Below are 12,701 nucleotides of genomic sequence, written 5' to 3'. Positions count from 1 at the left end.
GCTAAACCATTCCATGCCAAACCGATATGGTGGTTCCCAGATTTTCGTGAAAAATGGTAGATTGTTCTTTATTGCAAACAATAAGACCCGTATATTTTTGTTATTTCATTAGGGTGACCATTTCCGTTTTAGGGTTTTTAGATTACTTTTTTCAAAAAATCATAACTTTTGAACTACTCAACCGATTCTTATGATCGACATATCATTTTGAAGCAATTGCCTCTTCTTTTTAGTAAAAATACTTCAGTTGTGGAAAATTTAAATTTTGCTTCTGTTACTATTGATTGTATTTGTTTTTTATTGTTTTCATGGTCTCGGGACTTTTTAGAAAGCTGAGAATTTTTTACAAAAAATATCTCTAAAAAAGATATGTGTTCTTTTTCGTTTTCAAGTTGATGATTCTTTTCAAAAATTCATAGCTTTTTTACTACTGTACCGATTAAGATGATTAACATACTAAATTAAAGCACTTTAGCTAGTTTTCTTTGAAAAAATAACAAACTAGGGAATAAATTGGATTCTAGTTACATAGATCCAGTATAGTCGCAAAAAATATTGAACGAAGACAACATATTAACTTTAAAAAATCATAACTTAAAAACGAGAAAGAACACATCTCTGATTTTTGAATATGTTATGCAAAAAATCCTCAGTTTTCAAGAAAAAATATTAAAAAATATAACGTCCTTGATCCCGACACCATGTAAACTATATAAAACAGATGCAATCAATAATCACGAAAACAAAATTCTTGTTTTTTTCGCAAGTGTAATATTGTTCCAAATAAATCTAGCTCATTGGTTTTAATTTGATATATCGATCATCTAAACGGGTCTAGTAGTTCAAAAGTGATGAATTTCCGAAAATAGGAAAAGGAGGAAAAAATGATATTCCGAACTTTGAAAAACCATAACTTAAAAAAGAAAAATAACACATCTCTGATTTTGAGATATTTTATGTAAAAATACTCAGCTTTCTAGAAGAAATATAAAACAATATAGCGCCCTTGGTCCCGAGACCGGGTTTCATGGTTTCAAACAATTACAATCAATAATAACGGAAACAAAATTCAAATTTTCTGCAACTGAAGTATTTTTAACTTGAATTTTTGAAAAAAGTCATTTTAGGAAGAAAAGTGAAAAAAAGTGATTTTTCGGATCACCCTAAAACGGAAATGGTCACCCCAACGAAAAAATAAAAAAATACCGTTCTTATTGTTTGCGATGCATAACAAATCTGCCTCTTCTCACGAAAATCTGAGAACCACTATATCGGTTTGGCATGGAATGGCTAAGTTACAATACTATTTTTCGTGACAGAAATTGTAATTTCATTGTTTTGCTAATAATTGCTATCCCAAAATGTCGAAATATACAAGAGAAAAAGGGTATACAGGGAAACTTCGATATAACGTACCCTCGTTATAACGTACCCTCGATATAACGTCACTCGATATAACGTACATTTTACCTCGATATAACGTACACATTTCCAAAGTGTAGAGGAAAAAAAATCCAAAATTTTTTTTCTAATAGAACAATGAATTATCTGTATTGTGATGCTAAAACAAGTTTTGTACCTTCAATCAATCCCGAAATACAGCTGGTTTTGTAATTCCGGATTTTAAATGAATCATGCTTTAATCAACAGTACGAAGGGAAACATCATGAGAAAGGCTGGCTTCGTCTTCTGATTGAAGTTATTCATTGACTTTACTAAAACAGCAACACAATAATGTATTATAGACTACGTTTGTGAGTACTTTATTATGCTTCGATATAACGTACAATTCGATACAACGTACAATTTTGAAAGTGAAATGTACGTTATATCGAAGTTTACCTGTAGCACGTTTCTCAACAAAATTATATAAATCGAGTCATTGTTCACTAGCTATTCACAAAGGGTCACTTGACCCGCTTTGGTAGGGATAGGTATACATGAAACATCGGTAGGTTTACTGCTAAAATCAAATCTTTTTCTTTTTTTTTTTTTGCTTGATTAGCTCCACGAAATAACAATTATTCTCAAAACTAACCTAATTTCGCCAATAATTATTCTGATAGTTCCTACTGCTGAAATGCCAACATAAATATTCTTGCCGCTTTCCAAATAGACATCAGATTCAGTAGTATCCGACATTGAAACAACGTAAGTGTCCTCGCAGATATTAGTAAGAATGTTCAGATCAAAATTTTTCTCGCGTAGCATCATGAATTAAGGTTTTTCAGCCTGGAACAAACAATTCAATCTGTTAATATGGGATAAATTAAACTCCAAAAAAGCAACAGAGATTATGTCATCTTGTAAATCTTGGAGGGCAGTCAATATTCAAGAAGCAGTCTGATTTTTGTCACAGTTCTACTAAAAATCTTTTTGTATAGTACAGATGAAAAACAAAAATACAAAAAATACAAAAATCTGTATCGCAATCTGTACCATTTAAAATATTCTTGTATAGAAAATTATGTTGTAAAAATAGGACTCAAGCCTCAAATTACTTATTTGTTTCATGATTGTTATACACACCCTTGCCAAACATTGACTGCATCTTTATTCAAAATTATTAAAAATTAAAATTATTTTAAAATTATTAAACTGTCCTATGCTGTTCGATCAAATGTTGAGAATACAGGTCGGACTCGATTATATATAATCGCAATTTCAATTTCAACGTTAATTCTCGAATCCAATACATAATCGAATTACAAAAAAGATATTTTTCTATTAATGTTTGACATTCATACATTAATGAAAAAAAAATTTCTTGAGATTCGATTATGTATAGTGTGTGATTCTTATTGCCGCGGAAGAAAGGGATCACGAAACTATGCTTGTTTCCACACGTCTCATCCGCTTGATGGTTGACACGCCAAAGAGCCAGAGATAACGAGGGTTACTACGATGTGGTCGAGAAGTGTCATTGACGTTTACGGCCAACACACAGGGTTGTTGTTTATAGTCGGCACATGGTACACTAGCTCGAATACTTCAGTCCGTATCACACATATAGGATTTGAAAATAATTGTTGAAAAAAAAAATGGTCGACTATATATAATCGAGTCCGACCTGAACAAGATTTGATTGATTGTGATTATCATATCGTTGTTTTGTCAATTTAGATGTTTAATTTTGTTGTTATTACAATAAGAAAAAAATTGCTCGACAGTGGCCGAGGAGCGAAATATAGTAAAAATATTAAAATCCGAGCGAACTGTCATTTATTTTCAGGCAACCGATTTTTGTCCAGCAGAGACTTCTTTACGGAGCAATTTCATATTTAGGCACGGTATTCATTCCCCATCATAAAAACCTAAAAACGCTTCCAATACTTCTTTGATACTGGTTAGATTGGGAATGTTTCTGGGATTTAACTTGCGGTAGCCTTGAGGGTCCAATCATCGAAATCAAATTTCTGTTTTCATATTTATTAGCAACTTCACATGTTATTGATTTTGTTACTCTAGGAAATCTGTACCTATCTGTACTTTTGTACAAAAATAATAACTGTAATCTGTACCGTACAGAAACTGTACTAAAAAAAATCGAAAAAATCTGTACCTTTCCAGATAAATCTGTACATGTGGCAACACTGGTTGCGGCAGGAAAAATGCGAATAAAAACTGTTAAGCTGTGTAACTTATTATTTTTTTCTGTTGACAGTGTATTTGTTTATTCTAGTATTTGATGAATTTATATCTGATGTTGAGCGACATTTTTTAATTGAGCACTGCGGAACTTTTTGAGTCAACCCTGTTTTTTCATGTTCAATCTCTTTTAGAGGCAAGAGGGGAATTTGTAAAACAAAACTCTGTCATATTATAGAACTTATTGTCCACTATTTTCATAAAACTTTTTAACATTTAGCATGCGAAAGTGTTTCACATTGAATTCATCAATCTACTTGATGTACGATTACATCTCTATACTTTTCTCCACTACGACTGTCCGCTGATAACGCTCCTACTTGCAACGCATTCATTCTTTCATTCACTTTTCCTCGGAACTTTGTTCTCTGCTTTTTCTTTTATTGGTCAACGTCAACAACTCCGTTGATGCTGTTTGCAGGAGGTACATACGAATTGAAGAAAACTTCTCGCCACTAGTCGCAAATGGAGACTTGATTATGCTTTACCGTTTCAGGTCACATCTAGGAAAGTCAGGTGCACAGATGAAGGGAAACCTCCGAGTTTTACGATGTCGCCATCGTCATCTTGTGACACTCGTTTCCCAAACATGAAATAATAATACATAGTACAAAAATCCTTTCTTTGAATCCTAATCCAACCCATTCCAGTTACATGTCTCAAAATACTTGCCGGTTGATATTGACACATCGAAATTATTTTTATTCCGTTCACCACAGGACACATGAGGCCTTCTTCACCGTTGCTAGATTCGGTTAGAGATCAGTTCGAGGACTATGATCAATTAGCGAAAGATTTTACCCGCGTATTTTTAAACTTGGAACCGTCGTGTCTTCAGAACGCACAGCTTTTCGATGTAGTGTTTTTGGTCGGACAGCAGTCGAAGCAGCGCGCTCGTTTCATCGGCGTCCGTGCCATTCTCGGCGTGCGGAGTCGTGTCTTTCAGGTGGGTATCACTAGTCTTACATTGAACGGAGAGCGGGAAGTGTGATAACCGACCTTTGTTCTCAACTCGCCAGGAAATGCTGTACGGCATCCAAACTGGTTTCGGATCACCTCAAGTTCCAGTCGCTGAGCTGCTAGCCCGACCGGCCCCCACACTCCTCTCACCACAAAACCAACGACCGAAAAGTAGCAACTTTCTCCAAGTTCCGGACATCGAATCGCCACGGCCGAAAAGTGTTCCCTCGTCACCGATGGTAAAACGAGCCTTCTCCCGGCTTGGAACGATTACTGCCGGATGGGGACGCTCGATAAGGAAGCAGCAGTCGCAACTACACGCAGAAGACAAGAAGAAGTGGGCTTCTTCGCAGGATTGTTCTGGTACGTATAAATTTTACCAATTTGTTTCCATGCCTTTTACAATACCATTTCGTACCGTAGACAAGGACGGTAAAGAGAGTGGGTCTAAAAGCAAAGCAAACGCGGGCCAACTGGCCGTACCAAGACTCTCAGTGTGTGCCGATGCACAGAAGGTTGATAGAGCGAAGCTCGCCCAGACTGAATTTACGATCATTGAGTTCGATCCTGAAACTTTCCGGGTGCTGCTAGATTACCTACACACCGGAAGCTGTCCGCTGACATGCATATCAATACCAGGTTTGTTCAACTTTTTGTTTTTGACTTTACTAATGTGCTCATCTGAACGTCTTTTTCAATTCTTAGGCCTTATATGCGCCGCGGAGCACTACGACCTGCCCGAGCTACTGCAAGCCTGCTTCCATCATGCAAAACAGTTCCTCAGGATAGATGTCGTCTGTCCAATGTTGACATCCCTGGAAAACTACTACTGGCGTTATACATCCGCATCCGAACTGGTGAACATGATCCTAGCGTTTGTCGAAACCAGGGCGTACGCATTGTTCCAGATATCGGACTTTCTGACCCTCAGCGAAAGCATGGTTCAGATGATCATGTGCAGGAATCTGGAGATTCCAGAGGTCCGCAAGTTCGAGGCTATGCTGGCTTGGGCTAAACACAAGGTAGGTTGGAACAATTCAACGACAGTATAACCTACCCCAAACGTTCGTATCTAAACAGGTAAAATCAAAAACTTCTGCCAAAATGGACGCCAAGGTGGAATTCCGCTGCATTATGGAACGTCTGGGACGGGATCTGAAGCTAGAACGCATCTCACCCCAGGAGCTGATCAAGATCGTTCTTCCGTCTAAAGCCATAAAGAACGAACGCATCCTGGATACGCTGGTGTACCAGGCGAACAGCGGAATGTATCGGATACAGGATAGTTACATGGAAGCATGTAAACAACGCCTGCAGAAACAGGATTCACGCTACAGCGAGTGGGGTGAAAGCTTCGACTGTGGTTTGTAGGAGGACGAACGGCTGTAATGCAGAATTCGTGTCCAAATGTACCGTCATGCCAGAACAAGCACTTTACCCAAACCGGGCTTTAGTGAGCTTTGTCGTTATGTGTTAACAGTATGTTATAGAGAAACTATTGAGATTGTTGTTCCTTTCTGTTTGGTGTCCTTGGAAGCACGATTCTAAGTTTATAACGCGAGTAAATCGCATTGTGGCAAGTTTTACGGGCAGATATTTAAAAAATTGCCCCATTCCGTTTCCACTATGCTGCCTTGTGTTCTAGAGGTTATGTCTTTGCAGAAGCAAAAACCACTAACTATCGTGTCCGTTGAAGACGTAGGCTGAGATAACAAAAAAAAAACAAACAAAACAAACTTTCCAAATGGCTGTTGATTATATTGTAATGACCCTTATAGTAGACGCCGTATACTCTTAGCAACAAAGACCGAAGGATATTGGAGCGAGCGTCCACGGAAGCCATCATACTTGGAATATATGACGCACATGGGATCTCCATCAATACAATTATTATCTACCGTCATTGTGGGACATGCCTTACTCAATATCAGTCAGCTAGACAGTCATCCTACTGTTCCAGAAAAAAATTAAACATTTGATTCATTCCGGCATAACAGAAATAAAAACCTTAAAAATCAGATTTTTATTATTGTTTTTGGATGATTCTTCAATCGATAGAGTAAGAAGATTTTAATTCGACATCATATGGTTATTTGATGATCTGTTGACAGTTGTTCTACTAGATTGAGCTTTCAACGTCATTTACACATTTTATGATAATATTTCCTTACAAAATACAGATTATCTTGATAACGCACAAATTGAACATTACACAAGAAAGTTTGATTTCCGTTTCATCCAACCTATGGTCATAACGTAGAGCATGGTTATCAACTTTTATTGTTAACTTCACTTTCATCAATCAAAACGATTATTTCATGACATATTGATCATTGATCATTGATCATCATCAATCATTTTAACGCCGAACAGGTCACACAACTACACAAAAGAACTGAATATTTATACACTGCACAGACAAAGACAGCGGAAATTGGTTGGCGGAAGTGCGACAGAGATGGAAATGAATGGTTATAACAATAGAAACAAAGGTTATGTTACCTAAAAAAATGTTTATACGGTCAAAACATAAACACAATAATTAAACACAATTAGATACTGATTGTAACTGTATATTGTAAATAAGATTCGGACAAGTAAAACCTTAATGAAAGATCAAGTATATATGAAAATTATTAAATGTTTATATATTGGAGAGAATATGTGGATGAATATATACATATATATTGAAACAAAATTGATGGGTGATGAAAAAAGCTACGAAGTACATGTTCCTAACGAAAGAAAGCCACCATGGTGTATAAAATGCGGCTCGCCTTTCATTTAATTCCCCTTGCGAAAAATCGAGATATCGTCGAAGAATTGCTCACAAGAAGTCATCTATCACTCAATAATTCCGTTCTTTTCTGAAACTTCACCAGCTATCGAAAGCTGCATCTCAGGATCACTATCCTCGAAGCGTGGAGATCTCTAACCACACTAGGATTGGGCGATCTCGAATCGATTTATAGAAGGTCGATCTTTTCCATTTCGATTTTTTCGATCTTAAAAAAACTTTTATCTGTTCTAAACTTGTACTGTTATCAATGGCTCATAGGGTAACTGAATTAGATGTTGAGATCAATTCCAGGCGAAATTGTTTTGTTTTCTTATAACTGATTTCAAATCAAGAATCGTCTTCGACTACATGACAGACATATGACACTATTTACTATTATGGGATAGTTGTCAGTTATGTTCTAGGCAGATACCAGTTGTTGAATTCCTAATAATTCTTCTTCAATTATTTTATTTAACAAAACGACTCCCTGACGGCACAAGATGAACTTCCTGAAAATTGATTTTTTGTGGCGTTCGTGCTGAGGAATAAAACAGGATTCTTTTGATGTCTGAAAAGAAATATGAAATTTGTATCAACCGTTTAACGAAAAAACGACACTTTTATAGGATAAGCAAATAAATTGGAAAAAAAGCGTTTTTTTCCCTGTCAGTTAATTTTAAAGGAATTTTTAAATATTACAACAAATAGTTGGTTTAAATATAAAGGAATTTTGATTGTACTCTTCGGTTTCTCAACAATAATATTCTGTCTTTGCGTTTGGAGTTAGATAAAGAGTAGACATTGTAAATAACGAAACACATCACAGGTCCGATTAATTCAAAAGAAATTTTCTTGGTTTCCCAAAAATAATTTTCCGCCTTCGGGACTGAAGCTCGATAATGAGTAGACACGAAAAATCACAGGTCCGATTAATGTTAGACGAATTTCCTCGGTTACTTTGTCAAGTTTCCCAAGAATGTTTGATGAATGTTATGAATATAAGATTTTCGGGATTTCGTTTCGACGAGTGGTCGACAGTTCGCGTTAACATAATCACATCACTTACCACAGTGAATCCTGATTCATACCTCTCCCACTAACAACTATCCCTTCCATGATATTCGCTAGGGAACCACGCTATAGAGGCGACCCTTCTGGCCTTCGGGCGGTGAATATCATACTAACATTCATTCCCTTCCCCTGGTGACTGTAAGGACGTGGCCGGCGTCGTTATTGATCATTTAAAGCTCGAATCACCGAAAATTGCACAACGAGAATGATTTGCTAGTCCCAAGCGTCATTCTGTGTGTTCTTTGTGCAATTTGGTTGGTTTAGGTCAATCACGGAGAGCAACTACGAATTGTACAGTCTACCCAAGCTCAAGCTCAAGCTCAAATCATTTCATTCGATACCCATATGCGGAAGTTGCATGAAAAAAGTAATTGGCCATCTTGGAGTTGCATTTATCATAAATAACTGTGCTCTAAAAGTCAATCCCTTTCATCTGATACCCATATAATGGTGTTTTCTGAAGAAATGTAGTCTGCCATTTTGTAACGATCGCCATTTTGGATTTTCATTTTTCATAAATAACTGTGTACTACCTAAGATAAGATCAGACAGTAAGGGATCTTTTATGGACCAGATTTCTGTCAGTCGTCCATTGGCTGATTTCGATAAATTTTGGAAACAAAGTCGATTTTTTCAGTGTTGCCAATAACAATAAATATCGTTGGATTTGTATTGAATTTAGAAACAGTGAATTTAATGAGTATTACGATATTTAGTTTATGTATGTGTTTTTTCACAATGGAATAAAGTGAACGGCCAAACACTCATTTGTCAATTAAGCTTCGTTGAGTTCCTAATGCGATTTCATATTTCGGAATATAGTTTCCATTGCCAAGAAGAAATGGAAAGTCTCATCCTGTCTCATCATACACACATCATACAATCTCATACACACTATGAGAGTTGTTAGCTCTAGCCCGTAAATATGAAAAAAGAGATGGTTGATACAATCCAGGTTGTGTTTTGCTGACTACCAATCTCTTGTTACACTTCTGACATGTTCTTTCCCACTGACTTATTTCGATGATTTGATGATCTGTCGAAGAATGTTTTCGTGTCATCGACGGTGTACTCATAGTCGAATTTAATATTCATGTCATTCACATTCTCACTAAATTCAGATGAAGCTTAAATTCGATATGATGTCGATGCTGCTTTACTGTCCATCAATTTCTGGGCTGAACATTCTTCTCGCCGCTTCGATAGCAAGTCCATCAATCCAACAAGATGTTCTAGTGCAGCGGCGTAGTGAGGGTAGACAGCTCCCCCGGCAAACTTTGAATATGGCGCTCCTTAAAAGTACCACTTTTTTCGATTTTTCACAATTTTTTTCACATATTTTATCCTGAATGTTTGTTTTGTTTCTTATGAAGCGCTGGAAACATTAGGTTGTATAGTTTCGTAATGCTTTTCATATTTTTGCATAACTATCGTATTCATGTGTTTTTATCTGTGGATTTAGTCGCAATATTTTCGAATTGCTTTAAATTTCGTCTCCTAATTTGTGTTTCTAAGAGTGTTTTCAGTTTTTGACACAATGACACAATGAAAAACGAGATCATGCACTCACTTATAATCATTTATTTAGCATATGTTTTCCTGGCAGTTGCCATTAATTCTTTTTAAACAAAACTTGGCTCCTCGGGGTGTAATAATATTAAAATTTTCAAACAATAATTCTCGTGGTGCAACGAAACTCCTTTCACCGTATTCAAAATGCTTCTTATGCTTGATTAAAATTTCATTTACTTCAAACGATGCAATTGTGGCTGTTCTCGACTTCGAATTCCATCTCGAGAAAACAAACTCTGCAAAACATTCCGACCAATCGCCCGCGTTCTACGATTTGGCCACTCCTGCTCTATAGCTTCTCCTCGCTGTTCCAACTGTATGCACATAATGCCTTCTTATAATGCAGTTTTTTGGGGGAACCCGGTCTGGGAGGACTAAGAATCATTTTTTGCATTGTTGGGAAGCTTATACCCTCAAAAATGTTGTTCTAAGAGAATTTTTCGATTTTTGATTTCGTTGAAAAGTTACAGCTAAAAGTATGAGTTCACCTCAAGGGATATAGTATTGCTTAACAAAACTGGTGGCAGAAGAATAATTGACGCAACGTGACGTGACGGAACGTGAACGTGACGTGATGTTGTATGTGAATCGCGCTTAAGCCGGCTCTTAAAAGAAACACGGTTCTTTTATGAACCGCAATTCTTTTTTGAACCGTGGTTAAAAGAACCACGGTTCATTTAAGAGCCGCGGCTCATTTTTAAAGAACCGTGGATCGTACGCTTGCTGACGAAACGGCTCAAATGAGCGGCTCGTGAGCGCACGCCCATTTCTACGTTGGGGTGTCCTATTCCTTATGGTCGAGCCTTCTCGACCTTGTTGCATTGGTTAGGCTCGTCCTCGCGTCCTCTACCAGAATATCCATGAACCTACCAAACTCCTCCGGTGTGGATTCGACTCATGCGGGCGATACACAATTCGTCCAACGTTTGACTCGAATGTTGGACTAAAACATTTGACTCAATGAATCGACAAATGTTGTGACGAATGTGCTGCTACACGGTGAAGTGAATGTTCGATTAAATGCAATCGGTCCAAACAATCGGCGAGTATTTGAATCAAATGTTTATTGTTTTTATTTACCATCAAAAACTTTAGGAAACTGGATGACGATGCGAGTAAAGAAATTGCTGCCGTTGCAATTGCACTGATATCGTGCTGTAAATTAATAATGCTTGAAATCAACATTATTAAACTGCAATATTTTGAATTTTATGAACCAATTTCATAGTTCCTTCATCTAATGCGGGCGCTACACGATTCGTCCAACGTTTCACTCGAATGTTGGACTCAAACGTTTGACTCGTTGAATCGACAATTGTTGTGACGAATGTGCTGCTACACGGTGAAGTGAATGTTTGATTCAATGCAATCGGTCCAAACAATCGGCGAGTATTTGGATCGAATGTTTATTGTTTTTATTTACCATCAAAAACATTAGGGAACTGGATGACCATGCGAGTATTGAAATTGCTGCCGTAGCAATTGTACTGATATCGGGCTGTAAATTAAAAATGCTTGAAATCAACATTATTAAAGTGCAATATTTTAAGTTTTATAAATCAATTTCATTGTTCCTTCATCTAAAACTTGTAAACAAACCAATCTGTCAAAGATAGATTCGGACCAAGGCGCTTGTATAAATGTATAACAGGTGAAGCAACATCATCACTTCAATAAGAAGGGGATTACGGTTTGTGGAGCGGGGGTTGTTTGTTTTGTTATTGCTAGGATACGCCATTATTGCATTTTCACATGCGAGAGTAGTGGATGAACTGGATGAGAATGAAATTCTACAAAATCATCCCTTCTTTTTCACATAAATTCGCGAAAGCAGAACATAGTAGGCATTGTTCGAATAAGCGTCGTGGCAGTTTGTAGAGAGCTGCCGGCAACTGTTTGTAAACAATACCGACAGCAATTCCAATATGGCTGAAAGTGCATTTCATATGATTGTTTCACCTGGTATATATAGAGGCGCCTTGATTCGGACGAATCGTGTAGCGGTGTAACAAATGTCATCGAGTATCGAATCAACGAACGACAAAAATCCTTTGACTCGTGCCACTCGCATTGAAAGATAATCCACAACGAACGGATTACCTTCCAACGCGAATATTCGACACTCGACATTGGAGGTTCGTAACTCGTTAGTCGACTACACGATGCGTCGAATCATCGAGCGTCAAGCATTCGAGGGTGTTCGTAGCATCGTGTAGCGCTGGCTTAAGCAACAATCGGCGAGTATTTGGACCGAATGTTTATTATTTTTGTTTACCGTCAAAAACGGTTGGAAATTGGATGACGAGTGCGAGTAATTGTTGTCGTAAAAATTATACTGATATCGTGATGTAAATAAAAAACGCTTGAAATCAACATTATTAAACTGCAATATATTACCGCATATTTTGAATTTTACAATTTCATAGTTCCTTCATCTACAACTTGTAAACAAACCAATCTGTCGAAGATAGATTCGGACGAGTTGTGTAGTGGTGTATCGAATGTCATCGAGTGTAAAACTGAGCGAATGACAAAAATCCTTTGACTCGTGCCACTCGCGTTGGAAGGATTCCCTTCCAACGCGAATATTCGACGCTCGTTATTGAAGGATCTTAGTTCGTCCATCGACTACACGATGCGTCGAACTATCGAGCATCCAATATTCGGG

At 37.2% G+C, this 12,701-nt stretch overlaps 1 protein-coding gene across 8 annotated transcripts in view; it reads left to right on the top strand.

Annotated features, from left to right (window-relative positions):
* The window catches only part of LOC129775051 (uncharacterized), a 423,013-nt gene extending 415,686 nt beyond the window's left edge, over window positions 1-7,327 (top strand). For 6 of the 8 annotated variants that reach the window (XM_055779240.1, XM_055779235.1, XM_055779234.1 and 3 more), the window contains 5 exons: window positions 4,368-4,594; window positions 4,668-4,971; window positions 5,032-5,247; window positions 5,314-5,630; window positions 5,689-7,327. In XM_055779240.1, the coding sequence (XP_055635215.1) occupies window positions 4,368-4,594; window positions 4,668-4,971; window positions 5,032-5,247; window positions 5,314-5,630; window positions 5,689-5,979 (1,355 nt within the window). In that variant the 3' untranslated portion in view covers window positions 5,980-7,327. The remainder of the gene's footprint in view (window positions 1-4,367; window positions 4,595-4,667; window positions 4,972-5,031; window positions 5,248-5,313; window positions 5,631-5,688) is intronic. The other 2 variants (XM_055779238.1, XM_055779237.1) reach the window with 2 other exon arrangements.
* The last annotated feature ends 5,374 nt before the right edge of the window (window positions 7,328-12,701 follow it).

This window comes from Toxorhynchites rutilus, chromosome 3 (genome assembly GCF_029784135.1).
Source record: "Toxorhynchites rutilus septentrionalis strain SRP chromosome 3, ASM2978413v1, whole genome shotgun sequence".
In the NCBI taxonomy this organism is placed as follows: domain Eukaryota; kingdom Metazoa; phylum Arthropoda; class Insecta; order Diptera; family Culicidae; genus Toxorhynchites; species Toxorhynchites rutilus.
This window is presented reverse-complemented; position numbering and strand designations above follow the sequence as displayed.